This window comes from Puma concolor, chromosome A1, assembly GCF_028749965.1.
Source record: "Puma concolor isolate L17-30 chromosome A1, mPumCon1.1.hap2, whole genome shotgun sequence".
Lineage (NCBI taxonomy): Eukaryota > Metazoa > Chordata > Mammalia > Carnivora > Felidae > Puma > Puma concolor.
The window spans coordinates 44,732,036-44,754,729 of record NC_141667.1 but is presented as its reverse complement, the minus strand read 5'-3'; the positions used below and the strand labels follow the sequence as shown (position 1 = coordinate 44,754,729).

The 22,694-nt window shown below is 43.7% G+C and overlaps 2 protein-coding genes across 4 annotated transcripts in view; one reads left to right on the top strand and one right to left on the bottom strand.

The window, feature by feature from the left end:
• The window catches only part of G3BP1 (G3BP stress granule assembly factor 1), a 37,313-nt gene extending 28,173 nt beyond the window's left edge, over window positions 1-9,140 (bottom strand). The window contains exons 1-2 of one of the 3 annotated variants that reach the window (XM_086699127.1): window positions 8,345-8,576; window positions 5,118-5,230 (exon numbers count right to left, since the gene is read on the bottom strand). The gene's annotated coding sequence lies outside the window, so the exon portion shown is untranslated. Of the gene's footprint in view, window positions 1-5,117; window positions 5,231-8,344; window positions 8,577-9,002 lie in introns of those variants that run through there. The other 2 variants (XM_025924804.2, XM_025924803.2) reach the window with 2 other exon arrangements.
• On the top strand, window positions 2,905-16,370 carry LOC147584141 (uncharacterized). The gene is made up of 6 exons (XM_086716047.1): window positions 2,905-2,941; window positions 7,491-7,588; window positions 8,124-8,366; window positions 8,570-9,322; window positions 15,437-15,495; window positions 16,054-16,370. Exons 1-4 carry the CDS (start codon window positions 2,905-2,907, stop codon window positions 9,113-9,115), a joined length of 924 nt encoding a protein of 307 aa, XP_086572173.1. The 3' UTR covers window positions 9,116-9,322; window positions 15,437-15,495; window positions 16,054-16,370.
• Window positions 16,371-22,694: the final 6,324 nt, after the last annotated feature.

Sequence of the window (22,694 nt, the reverse complement as noted above, 5' to 3'; positions counted from 1 at the left end):
AAAAGCAGTACTATTTATAATTATGCCAGGTTAACTGGAGTGAATTAGGGCTGTCCCTAGGAAACCAAGACATAAAGTCATCCTATTTATAGTGGTCAAAGTCAGCATGAAATAGATCTCAAAAACAATGTTAAAATGAAAAGTCAGTTGCTGAGTATGTACTGTATAATAGCTTTTAAACTTTTAAAAGTGTTTTTAGTATACATAAAACATTAGATATTGTTCATAGTACTTTTCTACTTATGAAAAACTTTATTAACATTATGCTGTCATATACAGTACACAATAAATACTTTAGTCCTAACTTTGAAGTACTTGTTACTTCCATTGGATCAGATTTTCTTCTTTTAATATTTAAGGCCTAAAAATTAGCCTGATACATGGAGTATCCCAGCAGAAATTCCATTTGGACAAGAAAACCATTCAAATTATTCTGCTTATATGTAAAAACCTTACTATATGTCATCAACTGTGATACTTAGTTTATGTAAACAGATGCTTTTACTTGGTAGAATTAATTTTAAAAATACACCCATAGGAGCATAACTGATTATCTAATTTATGCTTTAAACTATAGTTTGACTGCAAATGAGGTACTTTGGAATAACTTCATCACCTATGATAACTCTTACTCCAATCTACCCTTTTGGTTTCCTTCATCTGTTTTTGTTTTTATCATGATTTGTATTCTGCAGCCATTTCCAGTTTTTTTCTTCCAAGATTTCATTTAAATTCAAGTTAGTTAACATATAGTGTAGTATTAGTTTCAGAAGTGTATTTTCATGATTCATTACTTACATAACACCCAGTACTCATCCCAACAAGTGCCCTCCTTAATGCCCATCACCCATTTAGACCATCCCCCACCCACCTCCCTCCATCAATCCTCAGTTTGTTCTCTATAGTTAAAAGTCTCTTATGGTTTGCTTCCCTCTGCTTTCATCTTATTTTTCCTTCCCCTATGTTCATCTGTTTTGTTTCTTAAATTTCACATTTGAACGAAATCATACGATATTTGTCTTTGACTGACTTATTTCACTCAGAATAAGGGAAAGAGCCAGGGTACGTGAGTGGCTCAGCTGGTTAAGCTCCTTGTGGGGCCTGCACTGAGTGTGGAGCCTGCTTAGCGTTCTCTCCCTCCCTCTCCCTCTGCCCTTCCCTTACTTGCGTGGGCACACACACGCTCTCTCAAAAAATATATACAATAAACTTTTTCAAAATAAAAAAAATAAAAATAAAAAAAATTATGGAAAGAGCCCAAATGTCCATCGACTAATGAATGGATAAGGATGTGGTGTGTGCATACACATACACACACACACACAAAATGGAACATTATCAGCCATCAAAAGGAATGAAATCTTGCCATTTGCAAGGACATGGAAAGAATAGAGCATTGGTATATTTATTTTTAAAATAGTCTGGAAGTAAAAACAGACAAAGATCCATAGAACAAAATAGCTAAGAAATATACCCACATATAAAAGGACAACTGGGATTTTTAACGTAAATGCAGATAATTCGGTAGAAAAAGGATACTCTGTTCAACAAATGGTGGAAGAATTGCATATCCATACATTGGAAAAAATGAACCTCACTTCACGCACCACATTAAGTTTACTCGAAATGGTTTTATGTAAAATCTAGAACTATAAAATCTGCATGACCTTGGGTTGAGCAAAGATTCTAGTTACACTGAAAACATAATCTATATGAACACTGATACTGTAGATTCTGTAAAACTTTCTGCCCTGCAAGACACTTTTAAGAGAATGAAAACACGAGCTAGACTGGGGGATAAATATTTCAAAGCATATATCTGATAGGAAAACTTGTTATCTATAAGAACTCTCATAACCGAATAACAATCCCATAAAATATGAGCAAAAGATATGAAAAAACACTCCACCAAAGAAATTATTGAATGCCAAATGAGCCCATGAAAAATGCTAAACATCCTTAGTAATCAAAGAAATGCAAATTAAAACCACAGTAAGGTACCACTACACCTGTCAGAACGACCAAAATAAATGCTGACAGAGGTTGGCCAGGATATACAGAAACTCTCAGGATATACTCAAAATTCTGCTGGTGGGAGCGTCAAGTGGTGCAACCACTTAAGTTAGTCAGTTTCTTAGAAAGCTTTATTTGTAACACCCTAAAGCTGAAAACCAACCAAACATCCATCAACAGGTGAATGGATAACATTTCGGTGTATTTACAGAATATAACTTTTTTCACAAGCACATATTGTATGATACAGCTTACATAAAAATTCTAGAAAACATAGGGGGCACCTGGGGGGGCTCAGTTGGTAAAGCTTCCATCTCTTTGATTTCAGCTCAGGTCATGATCTACATACAGTTCATGGTATGGAGCTCCATGCCTGCTTGGGATTCTCTCTCCCCCTCCCTCTCCTTGCCCCTCCACCCCCAAGCTCTCTCTAAATAAGGAAAGAAAGAGAGAAAAAGAGAGAGAGAGAGAGAGAGAAAAGAAAGAAAGAAAAAACAAGGAGTCCTACTTAAAAAAGTGATGCAAATTGTTAACTGTCAATTCTAAGTACTAGGACATTTAAGTCGTCTTTTTGCCCTATCTTAATAATTTATCAAAAACACTAAGAAAAAAAACACCAAGGGTTTGTGTGCACTAATATGAATATATATTAAATTATCATAAATTTTGTAGCAAGGCTATGCTATGTATTCAAACATTTGAAATTAAGGCAGTAAGAGAAACCAAAATGTTTTCCCAAAACCAGAGAAACTTTAATACAAAAGCCACTGTCTGTACTCATAGCAAGAGCAGTATCACCATCACGAGATTTACTGTTCAATCTGTTTTCTAAACTCTACACGTTTACCACCTGCACCTCCCTTTAATTCTTCCTGATGGTTCCTAGGAGAAATGGTTGACTTTAGGGCTGGGAAAGGCAAAATACAAGGTGAGCCTGAACTACCCGGTAAATAAAGAAAATGCTTTAAGGGGTGGCTCAGTCAGTTAAGCATCTGACTTCGGCTCAGGTGATGATCTCTCGGTTCGTGAGTTCGAGCCCCTCTCGGGGCTCTGTGCTGACAGCTCAGAGCCTGGAGCCTGCTTCAGATTCTGTGTCTCCCTCTCTCTGCCCCTCCCCTGCTTGAGCTCTCTCCCTCTCTCAAAAACAATTAAAAATTTTTTTTAAAAAAATGGAAGTGTTTAAAAAAAAACCTCAGGGCAATGTTAGAAGGACACAAGAGCCAAAACTGCACCAATTTGAGCAGTAAGTAAAAAAGCAAAAATAACTTAGATAACATTGGATTACAAATCAAAGAATAAAATATCCATGGCTCCATAGTAACAAAAATAAATGCCTAAATAAAAAATTTAATGAGTAAGAAAATAAAGTCAATAAAAAAATAAAGGGGGAAGGAGACAAAGCTGCCTTACAGAAGAATTTCAAACAGAGGGAACAAAGGAAATAAAGAATCACCATTACACTAAGATAATAGCCACAAGCAAGATCCAGTAATAAATGCTATAAGGAACCTTTAAAGAAACATATTAACATATGCTAAGAAACATAGAAACAAATTAACATATGCTTAAGAAACCTTTAAGAAACATAGCTAACATATATTATCATAACTTTGAAGTGTCTCCCCCCCCCCCAAATATTTAGTAATTACAATAGTAGCTTTATTTTTTTTTTTTTTTTTTTTTTTTTCAACGTTTTATTTATTTTTGGGACAGAGAGAGACAGAGCATGAACGGGGAAGGGGCAGAGAGAGAGGGAGACACAGATTCGGAAACAGGCTCCAGGCTCCGAGCCATCAGCCCAGAGCCTGACGCGGGGCTCTAACTCACGGACCGCGAGATCGTGACCTGGCTGAAGTCGGACGCTTAACCGACTGCGCCACCCAGGCGCCCCTACAATAGTAGCTTTAATACATAGCTAATTTATGTCCACAAATTCTGATTCTCCTCTTCCTTGGGGACTGGTTTCTAACAAAGAAAACAAGGGGAAAAATCCTAACCTGGTAGACACCACTTAATCGACCAAGGTTAAATTCAACCAGTACATTATGTACCCCTTGATGTGATCAGAAGGCTAAGTCACCTCTGTATTCTTCCCCCAAATCCATAACCTCAGTCTACCTATAACACCAAGTGTACCCAAATTTAGATCAAGTGTCAAGGTCATAAAAGACAAAGAAAGAAAAGAAACTGTGACAGATCAGAGAGAGAGACTCAAGAGACTGCAATGTGTTATCTTAGATTGGATCCTGGAACAGATAAAGGACGTTAGTGGAAAAACTAAGGAAAGCTAAGGGCAATCATTCCGTTAATAGTATTTTATTCAACATCAATTTCTAGCTATCTCAAACTCAAGTTTTCTCAAAAGAAAAAAACTTCAAAAGGAACTGAAAAAACCTAACAATTTACTAGCTTTTCTTGGTTTTTTAACATCCATCCATTCCCCACTCCAAAGTTAAAAGCTAATCGGCTGGACTTATAATTGGGCAACAGTCTATGTTCTTTCTCAGTGAGGTGAAAAAACACTTTATGGTTAATACTACTGCCTCATCTATGAAATTCCTGAAAACATGAATTTCCCATCCTTTAGATTTCACAAATCACAGAGCAGGCTCAGAGAGTCCATGAACACAGGGTATACTTGAGTCACAGCCTAAAAAAGCCTGGAAAGGTTTTGGACTCCAGATTCTGAATCCTACAAACTTTTTTGAATAAGGAAATAGCTACACTCTACAGTTCACTGCTAGACATATAAGCTTTACAAAACAGACAACTTTTTGGGTTTCAGAGCCTCAATTCCCTTTGTAAGTAAAAACATAAGACTACTAAGACATGTAAAAGCACTTTTAGAATATATAAAGGGCTATACAAATACACAATGATGCTGTTAAGTAGCCATTTAACATCCCCAGAGTTGCAGCGTGCCCCATCTAGGAAGCCACTTTCTCTGAGCCATCTCTAGCATTTACTTTTTTAAATACCTGAAACACAACAAGCTGAGCAGCTGAACAATAGTACAACATGACAAACTGCCAGAGGATGAAAGGGGAAATCAATTCATCTAAACACACTAAGGCCACAATCTGTGAGAAAAATGTTTTAACTACTTTGTTTTATAAAGGCCACTCTTCATGTGCAGATTATTCCTGGCTCTTCACCATTATCACCTGGCTTGCAATTCAGCTTTCCCCACCCAGGCCAAACAGGGTGTCCAAGGATACTTAAAAAAAAATAAACAGGTGATTTTTAAGATTTGAAAAACATAATAAACCTAGTTAACCACCAGTGTGATCAGCAACTACAAGTGAGATTACAGTTGCTGAATCTAAATTTAACTCCATGGCTGGAAGGGCAGTGTTGCAACTAAAGGTTTTTCCTACTAGCTACGAACTGACTAGCCAGGGGAGGGGGGGAAAGCAGTTTTTAAACCTACTTACTGTGACAATTCTCTTTGCAAAAGAACACACAATGCATGTGTGAATTCTGAAATATCATTTAAAAAAAAAAAAAATCTAATTACAAAATGTTGAATGATCAAGGAGGTAATTAAACTGGCAAAAAGAAAAAATTGGTTTTGGTCACAAATTCAGGCTTTATATTAAATTTCATCTTTTAGGGGCGCCTGGGTGGCGCAGTCGGTTAAGCGTCCGACTTCGGCCAGGTCACGATCTCGCGGTCCGGGAGTTCGAGCCCCGCGTCAGGCTCTGGGCTGACGGCTCGGAGCCTGGAGCCTGTTTCCGATTCTGTGTCTCCCTCTCTCTCTGCCCCTCCCCCGTTCATGCTCTGTCTCTCTCTGTCCCAAAAATAAATAAACGTTGAAAAAAAAAATTTTTTAAAAATAAATAAATTTCATCTTTTAACATTGCCCCAACCATCCTAAGAACCACATACAATTCATAAACCCATAAAAATTTAAGTTTAAGGCATGAACCTATAAAAATTTAAAACTAACCTCTACCCTTTACTTTCTATGCCAAGTACTAAAAGAACAAAATAATAATGTAAATTACAAGGAAAGAAAAAAGAAAAAACGACCGCAAGTAGGTCAGCAACAAACATTACCAAATCTTCTGATGCACCCTTAGCAGACTGTCAGCTGAGAACAGCCAACTGAATGTGAGTTAAAGAACAAAGAGGTGCCTACTTTTCTATCAGTTAGAAGCACAAGAGCTTAGACACACAGGATTTAATAACAAAAGTAACGTGACTTGGCTGGGAAGAAGGGAGGCTCACCAGCCTTGTATTATCACAATTTGCTTCGTTTGTTCCTTATAAACGCACGCACAAGAGATCAACCAGGCTCCCAATCAGTAAAATACCTCGGTTTTCATATTCCTGACCAACTGATAACCATTCGCCTGAGGCAAAGAACAGGTTAAGAAATACTTGAAAGAGAAACAAAAGTTTCTCTCAATGCATAAGGATATTTCATTCTGATACATTCTACTCCGAGCAGTGATACCATCAACTGGATTTAAAAAATTAACAGTTTCTATGTCATGTTTTAACATTTGAAACCTAATGCTAACTCAATAGGCAACCCCAACTAAATAAAGGTAACTAAAATGGCTACATCAGAAGGCCTCTTCTAAGTAAAACAATGTTACATTCTTTTTTTTTTTTTTCAACGTTTATTTATTTTTGGGACAGAGAGAGAAAGAGCATGAACGGGGGAGGGGCAGAGAGAGAGGGAGACACAGAATCGGAAAACAGGCTCCAGGCTCTGAGCCATCAGCCCAGAGCCCGACGCGGGGCTCGAACCCACGGACCGCGAGATCGTGACCTGGCTGAAGTCGGACGCTTAACCGACTGCGCCACCCAGGCGCCCCAACAATGTTACATTCTAAAGCAATCTGTTATTTATGGCAACGTCAACAAAAAACTTGGCCATACAGTATTTTGATTTATCTATTGCTACTTTCTGTTAACAAACATGTAAAGTACTGGGAAATGGAAACACTTACAAATATTGATTCTTTGTAGTTTTTTAATTTCCTAACAAGGATGTAAATTATGTATTCCCTCCTACTACAAAAAAATTCTTTAAAGACCAATCCTAAAAGCTCTGAAGGAAGGCTGAAAGCCATCCCAAGCAAAATTTAATTCACAAGAGCTAGTCCCAAAACTTTTATTGTAGTTTTTTTCTCTCAAGTAGAGATATTTGCGATGTCAAGTAATGATCTGAACCTACAACTATATTTTTTAAGTTTAGTTAGAGAGAAAGTGAGGACGAGCAGGGGAGGGGCAGAGAGGGAGAGAGAGAATCCCAAGCAGGCTCTGCACCGTCAGCGCAGAGAGGCCGAGGGGGAACTCCAACTCACCAACAGATAGTGACCTGAGCCCAAGTCCAGTCGGGCACTTAACCAACAGCCATCCAGGCGCCCCTGGACCTTCAACTATTTTATTAAGCCAAGGAGCATACTGCCTTTCAAATATCGCAAACCTATACTCGTCTTTGAAGGTGTCTTCTGTATTTGCAGCATACAGACAGGAACCTAACAGGAAACGCTCAACACATGAACTGAATGCAGAGAGGCTTTCATCCGCAGAAGATCCCGACTGCCAGGTCCCGACTGGCGTAAGGGCAAGACTTCCAACACCTCTCAATCACCCGTAATTCACCTAGCATAAGCTCCAGTGGTTAAATTTACGTTGTAACTGGGCACCATCCTTTCCGTCCCATCTTCGCATCTCAACCCACGCAGGCGGGCGAGATGTGAAACTCATCGCTCTGACTCGCATTTTCTCCAACTACAAAACGAGGAAGTTAAACGATCCTCCCGAAGGTCCTTCTCAAAAGCCTGCCCCGGTGAAGACAAGAAAAAGGTTTCAAGGTCTAGACCAATTTCGGAGCCTAACTGGCTGCTGGCGGGACTTTCCCACCACCAGTATCAAATCCGAGGAGGAACACCGTCCACGTTCATTCGCTTCTATCCTTTTTCCGGAAGCGTGGAGGGCGGCACGTCCCTCCGTGCGAATACACGTAGAAAGGAAAGCCCAAAGCCTCTCGTGTCCTTTGTCATAATCCCACTTCCAACCCGCGTCTCCCTGAAGCCCACAAGTGGCTCCAGTACAAACGCCAATGCACTCTTCGCAGCAGTTGGCCTCGCCAGGCTGATGCTGCTGCCCCCAGGGACCAGGGCTCCGGGGACAGCGGCGCCCTGGAGCCGCGCAGGGCGCTGGCACAAGGACGAAAGGAGGCTGCGGGACTAGGAGTCAGACGGCCCGCGGGTTCCAACCAGCACCTGCCTCTTACCGTCTGTGTGCCTCTGAGCACGCCTCTCCACCGCGGGCCCACCGAATCCACTGCCATAGGGCAAATCCCCGCACCTACCTCCTCGGATCCTCGTGGGAGCGCATGAGAGCCACACAAGTTGCTCAGCACAGTGCCTGGCACACAGTGGGGGCTTAGAAAACACAAGGGTTATTATCTCCTCTCACTATCCATGCATTCGCTGCTCCCCCTTTAACTCCCTGCGAAGCCGAAGCGCTGCACTTCTGCTTCCCGAGTCGAAAAACCCTCATCGCGCTTTCGTGTCGCCCCGCCCCAAAATAAAAGCCTCCTCGGGTCCGGGCCAAACTGGAGCCCCTCGCCAGGGGAGGGAAGGCTCTGCGGGCGCGCGGGGGGGAGGCGGCGGGCGGGAAAGGCCGGCGAGACCGCCGCGCGAGGCCCCAGGCCCCCGAGATCGCTCTGGAGCCCGGGCGGCGGCCGCGGCTCGCTCTCGCCCCGCGCGGCCGTTGGGCGTGGCACGCGCACGAGGCGGCCGCGGACACGGCCACGCGCGCCGACCGGTGGGAGCGCGGCGAAGAGGGGGCGGGGAAACTCCGCGCGCCCGTGCGCCCGCCTGCGGCCGTTTTGGGGGGGTGGTGTGCACGCCTCGCGCGGCCGCCGCCGCCGCCGCCGCCGTCGCTCGGACTTCTCCTCCCTCTCACAACCGTCCCAGCTCGTCTTCGTCCCTGGGCCGCCCCGCCCCGCCCACACCCCAGAGTACCTGCGCGGCTGAGCGGGAGAGGAACAAGCTTTGCTCCACAGCACGGCACAAGGCAAAAACCCCTCACGCAACTGCGTCCGCACACACGCGTGCTCCGTCGCCGGTCTATATAACCGCGACTCAGCCTAACTTGTTGCGGCCAGGTCGAGCAGGCTGGTGACCAATCCCGACTGCGTCCTCCGGGCTCTTCGAGCAGCAATTGGGTACTGCCGCAGGATGAAGGCGTGGCTCTTGATTGGCTTAGACTCATGCCTATGAGACTGTGAGGATCTCGTTTCCCTAGTAACGGATTGGCATTGAGAGAGACCAATTACTTAAAGGTACGTCAAAAAGAGGGTGGGGAGTTCTTTAACCGATACCCATAGTAGCCAATAAGTGCGTGGGGCCGCTCCCATTCGATAAAATGTGTTCCCCTGGGCGGAGATCGGTTTTCCATGCAGGAGCGGTTGCTCCACAAGGTGGGGCCCGTGTACTTTGGGGAAGTAAACCCCAAGCAACTAGGAGGTGGGCGCCAGGGAAGCCAAGGGAGCCCCTGGCCAATCACAAAGCGAGAAGGAGCTGATTGACGCGGGGGTTGGACAGTGCCAAGGAGACCGAGCCCCAGGGCCTCCGTGCCCTCTGGGGAGATCCTGAGGCTCTTTCTGGCCCCGGCTTCCGTCCTCTTTCCTTTCTCTCCCCCACTTGTTGGGTATGGCCCTGAGGCCCCTCTCCCGCCCCCTCTCCCGCCTGTTCTGCAGTTTGGTACCAGGGAAGCCAAGTGGTAAAGTTCCCGTTGTTTGGGTTTTTTCTTCTTATAGCAACTTTTTTATTTCCATACGGCCGCCTAAGGGCACTTGCTGGCTCTCACCATTAGTCAGCACTATTGTTGGACCACAGTGAAGGGAACACCGAAGGGGAAAGTAGCGGCCGTCGCGTACCTAAGATCGTGTAAAGAGGTCGCCCGTGAAAACTGCTGCCGAGTTTGAGGACACAGATGTCCACCCTGCTGTTCGTGGCAAGTGCTGCGGCAGGCCGGCCCCATGGCGGGCTCGTGGGAGTTCGCTGAGGTCTTCCCTCTCTCTTGCTGCCAAGGAACCGTAAAGTCTCCGCTCGGCTTGGTCCTTTAGTGCAACATCCTGTGCGTCACCCCCATTGCCATTCAGTGTTCGAATTGCTGGGGGTGTGGGGGCCCCTTTAGTGTCGTTACTACTTTAAAAGGTAATTTGTCAAACTCCTACACGGACCCCCCCCCCCCCCCCCCCAAAGATTGCCCGAAGCACTTCAGGGGCTAAGTGGTGCTCCAGCCCGGTCCTGTCCACGTCCCTCGGTGTGTTACTGGGCCCTCTGTTGGTCACCATGAGCATTCTGTAAGGCAATACACAGACGCCTCGGTCAGTTCTCATTCCAGGCATGTGGTCTCCCGTTAAGTTTTGCAGAGAATTTGGTTAAAGGAGCACCTGGAGCGTCTCCGTGGAGGGGACCGGCAGCAGCCGCGTCCTCTGTCGCTCCCTGAGCAGGGTCTGGCCCCAGACTGGAGACTCGCGGCCGCCCCAGGAGCCAAGTGAGAGCGTCCCTCTGCCCCCTCCAGGGCCCACTGCCGCATCGGCCTAGCTCATTCAGCATTTATGAGGTTCCTATTAAGGGCTGGGATCAGAGATGATCTGGATGCCGTCTCTGTTCTCCGTCACCCATCCAACAGACTGGGGCACTTTGCTGGCCCCGGAGCCCCCAACCAGGCATCTGGGACTAAGAAAGCTTCGGATGAAATTTAACCGAGAGAGAAAAGCTGCTAAAATTTTCTACAGTAAGGACACCCACCCACCTATTCCAACACCCCACCCATTCCATCCCACCCCCACACCCCTCTGCCCGGATCGTGCCAGCTATGCTAAGGGTTTGGAGTTTATTCTGTTGGCAATGAAGAGCCCCTGGAAGAGTTCTTAAAGGGTGGACTAAGAGATTTGCCTTTTACAAATTGACTCTCCAAATTGAAATGCTAATGAGAGCAGATTTGCAAAACTTTAAATTTACAGATTGTAATTGAACCCAGATGGCCTATGATAACAGTCTTGGCTATTCTTAATCACGTTTGGAGGGAATTTTAAGTGAAACGGCTCTTTGTGTAAGGCTATTTGGCAGTCACTATTAAAATTGTGTATCACCCAAAACAATAATAGCACTTCTTGGTTGATAGCCACTTTTTTTTTTTTTTAACAAAGAAGCCTATACCACGGTGTTCAACTGCAGCATTGTCAGCTTTGTTAAAATATTTAAAAACTAAAAATGTAATTGCTCATCAATTGGCAAAGTGATTAGTGATACACACATAATATAGAATACCATGCAGTAGTTTAAAAAGTAATGAGGTAGAATTACACAGATACGGATGGGTCTCCATTTGTTATTTGGACTGTTAATTGAAAAAAAAAAAAAAAAGAAAGAAAAATCAAGTTCAACAAACAAAGCAAAAAACAAAACTCCTGATTTCTGTATGTGAAAATCAGTATGTAAGTGCATAGGAAGGGTTCTAAATTTAAAACAATAGTTATTGCCCCTAGAGAATGTCCGAGCTTGGGAGCGATGAGGACAATGTATTATGTGAAAGTTTTACGAGACCGTATTTATGTACTGTGTTGTGTAACGGGAGGTAGGAAGGAAGGAAGAGGAAACGGATTACCAGAGGGTGAATGTAGACAAGAACCCTCAAGTGGCTGTTACTGTCTTCCAAAGGAGAGAGCAAGTTGGCACTCTCCTGTGCTAGCCTCCCCACTCAGATCATGAAACCCTCAGGCCCCAGGTGCTGGATACTTAGTAAATGTTCAGTGAATGATTTACCACCAGTGAACTGTCAAGGCAGGGGATTCCGAGGAGATTTCCCCCCAGGGGACTTAACAGGTTTAGTTACAACCGAGTAGAGGGACGGCTGGCATCCGGTGGGCAAAGGCCAGGGATTCACAGACGCAGAAGAGAGAGACCCCACCACCACCACCACGCCCCTGCCATGACAAAGGACTTTCTGACCAAAAAGTCAATAGTGCCAAGGCTGAGAGACCCTGATCTGGCTATCTGAGTCAGCTAGGGGAGAGTCCCCAGCCTTCTGCTTCTCTTTCCACTGCCAAGCAAAAGCTGGATACCCCTCTTCTACACTACCTCACCCTTTCTTCCTGCCAATTCTCCTCAAAGCTATGAGAAACAGGGAAGGAAGAAACATGGGCAAAATCCCAGAAAACTCAGCCTCGTGGTGGTGGAGGAAGTTGGGGAACAGGGAATATTAGGAAAGGAATGATCCTAAGAATATCAAGTGGATCAGTTTTTCCCAAACATAGCTAATCACTTATGAAGGGCGATTAAAAATACATGCCTGTGTGTATCTTTCACTGTTAAATTCTCACCTGCGAACAAAGCTCTAATGTAATAACATGGATTGCAGCACTGCTCCTACTAGAAAGAGAGGAAACAACCCAAATCTAGAGCTGTATGGAACTGGTTAGGTATAGCACTGCAGTACAATGCACTCTTACAGTGGACTGTCATGCAGCCATAGAGAAAATGAGGCAGATCTATGTGTACAGTCACAGAGCAATTTCCAAGAGATACCAGTAGATGGAGAAAGCAAAGTGCAGAAAATGGGAAGAGTACAGAAGGGGAACCAATGCCATGGGGCGATTATTTCTATTAAGGTATACTCTATTGCTCTAGTTATCTCTGCACATATCTGGATGGTTTTGCTGTACATGCACAGGTTATGTCTATGTCTGGAAGGAGTCATAAGAAACGGTTAATGATTGTTAACGAGGTGAACTTGGGCCAGGGTGGGAGAACAGCTTAGTTTTCATTCATCCAAAGTACCCTTTGGAACTGACAATTTTTTAAACATGTACATGTATTATTTTTCAAAAGAAATTCAGTGTTAAGATAGATTTTAATACATATACATTTTCCATAATACAAATATGGAAACTTTGATCCTTAAAACAGAGATTACTGGGGCACCTGGGTGGCTCAGGTGGTTAAGTGTCCGACTCTTGATCTCAGTTCAGGTCTTGATCTCAGGGTCATGAGTTCAAACCCCACATTGGGCCCCAGGCTGGGTGTGAAACCTATTTAAAAAAAAAAAAAGAAAAGGAAAACCAGGGAAAGAGAGTACACTTTTCTTGAGGAGCACTGAGTAATATATGGATTTGTTGAATCACTGTATTGTATACCCAAAACTAATGTAACACTGTATGCTAATTACACTGGAATTAAAATAGGAGTGCCCAGGTGGTTCAGTGGGTGGTGCATGTGACTCTTGATCTTGGAGTTGTGAGTTTGAGCCCCACGTTGAGTGTGGAGATTACTTAAAAATAAAATCTTTAGGGGCGCCTGGGTGGCTCAGTCGGTTAGGCGTCTGTCTGACTTCAGCTCAGGTCATGATCTCACCGTTTGTGAGTTTGAGCCCTGAACCCGGGCTCTGTGCTGACATCTCAGAGCCTGGAGCCTGGTTCGGATTCTGTCTCCTTCCCTCTCTGCCCCTCCCCACTCATGTTCTCTCTGTCTCTCTCTCTCTCTCTCTCTCTCTCTCTGTGTCTCTGTCTCTTCTCTCTCTCTCTCTCAAAAATAAATAAGCATTAAAAATAAAAAACCTAGTACACTAGTGATACTTCTTTAAAAAGTAAATAAAATCTTTAAAATAAATAAATAAATAAATAAATATAAATAAATAAATAAATAAATAAATAAATAAATAAATAAATAAAACAGGATAGAATACTACACATTATCCCTTTAGGTATTTGAGGGATTTTGAAAATTAGTCACTGGGGCACCTGGGTGGCTCAGTTGGTTAAGCATCTGACTCTTGATTTTGGCTCAGGTCACGATCTTCATGAGTTGGAGCTTGGGATTCTCTCCTTCCCCCTTTTCTCTGTTCCTCCCCCAGCGTTCACACCTCCCTCTCTCAAAATAAGTAAATAACATTAAAAAAAAAAAAAAAAGAAAAGCCACCCTGAATGTTTTAATTGGCCTGCCTGCCAGACTGCTAACATCTTTTCCTTTTGCTCCTTTCCATATAAAAGTCTAAAGAGACCCTTTACTGGCTTAGAAATGCATGCCTAATTGGATTCCTCCCTTCTTTGACATTGACTGTCTGCAAACATATCACCTCCTGAAACTCTACGGAATGCTGCCCGTGAGCCAGGCAACCTTACTAATATTCTCTATAAAGATGATCTCATTTAATATTCACAATTACCATGGTTCTCACTTCTCAGAAACAGGCTCACAGAGGGTAAGCAAGTGGCCCAAGGTCTCACAGCTAGGACTGGAAACTAGGACTCTGACTTCAAGTCCTTGTTCATTTACCTACTTGTCAATACTGCCCAGGGAAGAAGAATATAGCCCCAAGTAGGAAAAGGGGTTTGGCCTCCTCAGACACCCCTGAAGGGCTGGAATATTCTTTTATGCCCTTAAGCAAACCACCAGGTAATGCAACAGAGATAGCTTTCCAGGTGGTTTGAGAGTTCTGGGATCCATGGGAAATCCTAGTAATCTGCAGGATTTAAATTTTTTTTAAAAATATATATTACAAGACTACACATATATAACAGAAATCCCCAGAGCATGTTGTTCATTAAAAAGAGCATCTTGCAGGGTCACCTGGGTGGCTTAGTTGGTTGAGCCTCCTACTTCAGCTCAGGTCACAATCTCATGGTTCCTGGTTTATAAGTTCAAGCCCTGCATTGGTCTCTGCACTGACAACGTGGGCCTGCTTTAGATTCTCTGTCTCTCTCTCTCTCTCTCTCTCTCTCTCTCTCTCTCTCTAAAGAATAAATAAACATTAAAAAGTTAAAAAAAAAAGAGCATCTTGCAAATTACATACAGTATATATGCTTAAAAATATACCAAAACCTATATATGCATATGTGTTTGTCAGCATTTGTGAAACCACAGAACAAGGTCTAGAAAGAATGCACAGCAATCTGATAGTAGTTACTGCCTCTGTGGAAGACAATAATATAAAGATTTGAAGGAAACTTTCACTTTTTCTGGATTGTTTAAAAATGTTTACATAGGGGCACCTGGGTAGCTCAGTCGGCTAAGCATCTGACTTAGGCTCTAGTCATGATCTCATGGTTTGCAAGTTCAAGCCCCATGTCGGGCTCTGTGCTGATAGCTCAGAGCCTGGAGCCTGCTTCAGATTCTGTGTCTCCCTCTCTCTCTGCCCCTCCCCTGCTCATGCTCTGTCTCTCTCTGTCTCAAAAATAAATAAAAACATTAAAACACATTTTTTTGAATGTTTACATTAAGAAACTTTCTATGTATTATGTGATTTAAAAACTAACTTGGCATAATCCTAAGAGTGGCTTCTGAGTGCTTATTATATACCAGGCACTGAACTGAATGTTTTATGAACATTGCCTTATTTCTCACAATAATGCTATGAGATTGGTCTAATTATTATCTTTATCTTACAGGGAAAGAAAGCGAGGTTCAGAGAGGTTTATTGCCCTCAACAGCCAGGCATTGAACACAGGTTTGTCTAGATTATCTCACTAAATACAACTTCAACTCCTTGATCCCCAGAGAAGTCTGGCATAGAATAAAGGCACCAGGGGACAGTATGACAGTTGTCCTCTGACCTTTGGCTGCAGTGCTAGGAGTTCACTAAGGAGTGCGGAGGACCGTGGTGGCCCAAAGAGCTCATGCCTTATCTAAAGAGTCCTTAGTGGTCGTTTGACTATGTTTTTGTTTTAAGATTTTATTTATTTTCTTAAGTAAAGTCTACACTCAACGTGGGGCTTGAACTCACAGCAGGAGTTGCATGCTCTACTGACTGAGCCAGCCAGGTGCCCCATGTATGTTTTGTTCTTTTTTTTAATTGAAGTAGGGTTGACATGCAATGTTATGTTTGTTTCAGGCATATCACACAGTGATTCGACAATTCCATGCATTACTCAGTGCTCATCATGATAAATACTTACTATATAACACTATTACAATATTATTGACTGTATTCCCTATGTTGTACTTTCATTTGTATGATTTATTTTATTGTGTTGTTTTCTGACATAGCTGTTTCCCCTCCTTCCAGGTGCCCGGCAGGATTGTACTTTCCTGCCCCCTTTAAAGACCAGCATGACCACAGGCCCTGCTTTGGTCAAAACAACGTGAGGAGAAATGACATATATCTCTTCCAGGAAGAGAAGTCTTTAGAGCTTGTGATTATTTGCTCAGGTCTTCCCTCTGCACACTAGCCCCCATATTCAAGATCCATTTGGGACCCCATTTAGGGTCCCTCAACCTGGGTCTCTGAGCAAAACTATTTGCATAGAGCCATTCCTCCAAACTGCCCAACAGGCAATGGTCATATGACAGGAACAAGAAGTGAATCTGTTGTTTTGAACCATTGAGGTTTTGTGATTATTTGTTGCAATAGCATTAACCTGGCCTGTCTTACCAGTTACAGATAAGTTTCTAGATCTTCCAGTTTTTCAGCAGACATTCAAAATCTGGATCACCCACTGTTCTTTTTTTTAACATTTTATTAACAGTATAAAAGTGTTTGGCTCTCACTTTTAAAAATACAATGAAAATATTCTTTCCAAGAGGACTATAGTTGAATGTATTCCTTTTTGAAACTTTGTTTGGAATTGTTATTTTTTAAAATGCTTTTCTTGGTCTTGTAACAAAGAAATAACTACATTTACATGTCAATCTACAAATGGATTTTTTTTTTACTGTTTATTTTTTGAGGGGCACCTGGGTGACTCAGTCAATTGAGCATCCGACTTTGGCTCAAGTCATAATCTCATGGTTTGTGAGTTCAAGCCCCACATCGGGCTCACTGCTGTCAGCGCAGAGCCAGCTTTGGATCCTCTATCTCCCTCTCTCTCTCTCTGCCCCTCCCTGCTAGGGCAGAGAGAGGGACAAAGGATCAGAAGCAGGCTCTGCACTGACAGCTGAGAGCCCAACACAGGGCTCGAACTCACAACCCGTGAGATCATGACCCTAGCCAAAGTCGGATGATCAGGTGCTCAACCAACCGAGCCACTCACACGCCCCACAAATGGATTTTAAAGAACATAAAATTTACCATTTTAACCGTTTTGAAATGTCCAATTCAGTGGCATTAAATGACAACACTGTTAGCCAGAAAGGGCCCATTTCTCAAACCTGCGGGTTTAATGATAAAGTGACTTATCCAAGTTTGCAAGGCTAGTAAGGAGACTGCTGGGTAGTCTAGAACTCAGAATTCCTGAATTCTGCTTTTTATTTTTATTTTTTTTTTAAATTTTTTTTTCAACGTTTATTTATTTTTGGGACAGAGAGAGACAGAGCATGAACGGGGGAGGGGCAGAGAGAGAGGGAGACACAGAATCGGAAACAGGCTCCAGGCTCTGGGCCATCAGCCCAGAGCCCGACGCGGGGCTCGAACTCACGGACCGCGAGATCGTGACCTGGCTGAAGTCGGACGCTTAACCGACTGCGCCACCCAGGCGCCCCGAATTCTGCTTTTTAAAAAATATTTTTCTCTGTGATTCTTAATACATACTTATTATAGAAAAAGTGGCAAAGGTAGAAAAAAAATGGAAATAATCACCTATAATATTGGAACTGGTAATGGTAGTACACATAGATCTGAAGATATAAAAATGTAGTTAATAAAGCTTTGAGAGGCAAAAAAGTTGTTTTTTTTTTTTTAGTTTATTTAAAAAAATTTTTTTTTTCAACGTTTATTTATTTTTGGGACAGAGAGAGACAGAGCATGAACGGGGGAGGGGCAGAGAGAGAGGGAGACACAGAATCGGAAACAGGCTCCAGGTTCTGAGCCATCAGCCCAGAGCCTGATGCGGGGCTCGAACTCACGGACCACGAGATCGTGACCTGGCTGAAATCGGACGCTTAACCGACTGCGCCACCCAGGCGCCCCTAGTTTATTTTTGAGAGAGAGAGAAAGAGATATCATGTAAGTTGGGGGGTGGGAAGAGAGAGGGGGGAGAGAGAATCCCAAGCCCCGATGTGGGGCTCAAACTTACAAACCATCAGATCAGAACTCACGAACCATCAGATCGTGACCTGAGCTGAAGTCAGATGCTTAACTAACTGAGCCACCCAGGCGCCCCCAAGAAAAACTTCTTTAAGAGGCAATCTGACTCTATCAAAATTGAAAATGAATAGCAATTTCACATTAGGCATTTATTTTACTTTTTTTTTTTTAATTTGAGAGAGAGACCGTGCACAACATGGGGAGAGGGGCTGAGGAAGAGAGAGAGAGAGACAGACAGACAGAATCCTAAGTAGGCTCCACAGTCAGTACAAGGTGCTCCACCCCATGACCCTGAGATCATGCATGACCTGAGCCGAAATCAAGAGTCAGACTATTCAACCAACTGAGCCACCCCGGCACCCCTATCCTACATAAAATTTTAAGCAACGACCTAGGTATATGGATTGTTATGTAATCATTATCAGCACCATCTCGCGGTCCGTGAGTTCAAGCCCCGTGATGGGCTCTGTGCTGACAGCTCAGAGCCTGGAGCCTGCTTCGGATTCTGGGTCTCCCTCTCTCTCTCTGCCCCTCCCACGCTCAGGCTCTGTTTCTCTCTCTCTCTAAAATAGTAAAACATTTAAAAAAAAAAGACACATTAAAAAAAAAGAGAAAGAAAAAGAATGTGTCAGGAGCAAGTACCAGGAAGTCTGAATAGCAGTAACTGAAATAAAGAAGGAATTACATTTCTCACATACCAAGTCTGGAGGCAAGCTGCCGTGGGCATTGGTTGAGCACACAGTCAGAACAAGCGTCTCTGTGATTCTCTTGGCATTTCTTTCCTGGTTACAGTCTAGATATCACATCAATATTCTGGTCAGGAAGGGGAAAGGACTGGTATCTGTTCCCCTTGTGAAGAAAGCAAGAGCTTTCCAGAAACCTTGTAGCAGACTTCTGCTTCTGACTCATTGGCCAGGGCACACTTGGCTGCAAGGGAGGATGGGAAAGCAAATATTTAGGGGATGCAGGGATCTGGCCTCTACAGGAGCAAGAGTGAAAAGACTGGGAATGAGTATTGGATTAGCCAGCCAATGGTTTCTGCCACAGGGACTGGTGGAATAAATTATAGTACAACTGAATAATATAACATTATGTATCACTGAACAGAACAAAGGGAATATGTACAAGAATAAACTCTGATATTTTGTAAAGTGAGAAAAGCAAATTGCAAAATTGTGTATAGTATGCCTTCTGTTTAAAAAGGGGTAGTCAGGGGCATCTGGGTTTCTCAGTCCGTTAAGCAGCTGATCCTTCATTTCAGCTCAGGTTGTGATCTCTCAGTTCGTGAGTCCAAGCCCCTCATCAGGCTCTGTGCTGATGTATGGAGCCTGCTTAGGATTGTCTCCTTTCTCTCTGTCCCCCGCTCAAAAATAAATAAATGAACCCCCCCAAAATTAAAAAGGGGTAAATAGGGTAGACGAGGGAAACTTGCTTTTCCCTGTATACCCTTTTGTGCTATTTGAAATTTTTATGTATTTATCTTTTTAAGGGAATTTAGTGTTTGAGGACTTAATTTCTTTTTTTTAAATTAAAAAAAAATGTTTATTTATTTTTGACAGAGAGACAGAGCACGGGGGAGGAGCAGAGAGAGGAGACACAGAATCGGAAGCAGGCTCTAGGCTCTGAGCTGTCAGCACAGAGCTCGACATGGGGCTTGAACTTACAAACCATGAGATCATGACCTGAGCTGAAGCTGGATGCTCAACCGACTGAGCCCCCCGGGCACCCCTACTGAAATTTTTCAAATTTTGGGATTTTGCCTGTAATCCTACACGCGTGCCAGATAACTTCTATCAACATTTGCTGCAGTGCATTTCAGGCTTATTTGTATGTAAATAAATGGAATTTATGCAGATATTTGCATATAAGAACTATAATCCTATACATTTTCCCCTCTTCACTGATCAACCTTCATTTGTCCTATCTAATGAGTTTCCATAATGTTGCCTGTCATTAAATTGTGCTCTCTCTGTTTAACCTCCCTCTTCCTCAATTCTCTAACCTGTTCAGTCTTCCTCTGCCTTTCCTTTAATATCCTCCACCCTTTCCCCCTCTGCAGTGATCTTGCTTTCCCAGCCCCAGTGCACAGTTGGCCCCAGTGTTACCAAGATTTTAAGCCTTGCCTTCACTGGACCTAAGGAAATGCCTGGCAGGTGGGAAGGAGAGGAAGGGCTAAGGGGTGAGCATTTTGCCCATAGGGGAAGAGACAGTGCCAGGGAAGCAAGGAGAAATTCCAGCAATTATAAGAAGAATTCTAATGTTTTTGATGCCTATCCTGTGCCAAGTAATGTGCTAGGGGTTTGCATACAGAATCCTACTTATTCTTCCCAAGAATACCACAAATAGGTTGCTTTGAGGAACCCATATGTCCCGGTTTGCCTGGAACAGTCAAATAGTCCTATAGTCCTATAGTCCTGGTATCCCCTTTCGCTCTCAGGTTTGGATAAAAAATTGTGTAGTCACGTGGGGCATCTGGATGGCTCAGTCAGTTGAATGTCTGACTCTTGGTTTCAGCTCAGGTCATGATCTCATGGTTGGTGAGTTCAAGTCCCCCTTCGGGCTCTGCACTGACAGTACAGAACCTGCTTGGGATTTTCTCTCTCCGTCTCTCTCTCTCCTCCCCTGCTCTCATGCTCTTTCTCTAAATAAATAAACTTAAATTGTAAAGTCACCTTAACTATCCCTGTTTTATAAATGAGGGTATTAAGGCTTAGAGAGGTAATGAAATCTGCCCAAGGTTATACAGCTGCAAATGAAAGGGCTTAAATTCAAACTCTGGTCTATATGGCTTTGTATGGTCTGCGTAGACTGAAATTTCTTCCCCCAAAATTCACATGTAGAGGCCCTAACCCCCAAAATGACTGTGTTTGGAGATGGGCCTTTGAGAAGCTGATAAAGGTTAGATGGGCTCCTAAGCATGGAGCACTAATCCAATAGGGCTGGTGCCCTTATGAAAGGAGGAAGAGGGGCACCTGGGTGGCTTAGCTGGTCAAGCACCCAACTCTTAATTTTGGCTCAGGTCATGATCTCACGGTCATGGGATCGAGCCCTGTGGCCTCTACACTGAGCACGGAGCCTGCTTGGTCTCTTACCCTCTCTCTCTGCCCCTTGCCTTCTTGCTCTTTCTAAATAAAAATAAACATTTAAAAAATAATAAAAGGGGGAAGAGACACCAGAGCTAGCTCTGTCTGCCATGTCTGCTAGCAAGAATGCAACCACTGCAAGCCAGGAAGAGAGATCTCACTGAGAACCGAACCAGCCAGCTCTTTGATCTTGGATTTTCCAGCCTCCAGAGCCATGAGAATTGAGAAATCAGTGTTGTTTAAGCCACCCAGTCTGTGATATTTTGTTATAGCAGCCTGAGCAGACTAACATAGGCTCCAATTTCCATGCTTTACCACTCACCATGCTGGAAGTGGACCTCCTCATTCAGAGCTGGCGTGAGTCAGTGGCCTAGATTTATCCCTTCCATTTCATGTTCTTGAACCTAGACCAAGGATAGATCCATTATCCTCTTTCCTAAACCAAAGTAGGCAGGTTGTTGCCACTCCCTGTATCAGCGTGAGTCTAATCAGGAGAGAGAAACCACACCATAATTTGAACAAGGAGAGTTTAAAGATTATAATGAGTCTGTGATAATGAGGCATCGGCTTGGAAGAAGGACAGAGAACTCTGAAGAATATAGAAACAGCAGGTACAAGGAGCAGCCACTGCTGGTAGGGCCAAGACGGTAACATAGAGCATCCAAGGGAGAATCCCCCAATCCCCATGCTAGGCTGAGATCCCAGGCCTCGTGGCCCACTGAATGGCAGAGAAGTAGTTATGATGTCATGCAGGGGGAGCTTGCTAGAAAGCCACACTCTAGGCTGGAAATTTTCCCTCGAGGGTACCGGAAAAAGCTATTCAAAGAGAGGCACTTCGCTGTAGGGGGACAGATTCTGAGGGAAGCTGCTGGCCTCATGGTACTGCCCATTCCTGTTACACAGCAGGAGTCCGGTGCCGAGGAAGCTGTCCTCAGAAGCTGGCCATGAGGCAACCACACACACTGCAAGGACCTGGTGAGTGAACACACTGGAACCAGGAAGGAAAACCTTTCCCCTTCCAGTGCCTCTCCAGAGCCTTCACTGACAAGGTTTAACATCCTGCCAGTGGGGAAAGGAAAAAAATATTTAAAGGGTCCAGATCCATTTTCATAAAGCAAGCCCAAAAAAGATGAATTGGAGGTGAGACACTAAATTATGAACACACCTTCTCAAAAACGTTTCATGTATTAAGACTTTAGTTTTCCTCAACCAGTGGTTCCCCAAACCAAAAGGGGGAGGGATACTAAAAGTATACCTTGAAATTAAGGGACAGTGAATCTAGGATGAAGCCTAGAAATCTGGGTTATTAGTAGGCTGTCCAAGCAGTTCTGTTGATGAGACGGCTTTGAAACTACTAACTCCGGGGGAGGCTGGGTGACTCAGTCGGTTAAGCACGTGACTCTTGGTTTCAGCTCAGGTCATGATCTCTCTGGGATTGAGCCCCAGTTGGGCTCTGCAATGACAGCATAGAGCCTGCTTGGGATTCTCTCTCTCCCTCTCTGTCTACCTCTCCCCTGCTTGTGTGCACCTGTGTGGCTTGCTCTCTTTCTCTCTCACTCTCTCTCAAAATAAACATTGAAACTAGTAACTCAGACTGGACTC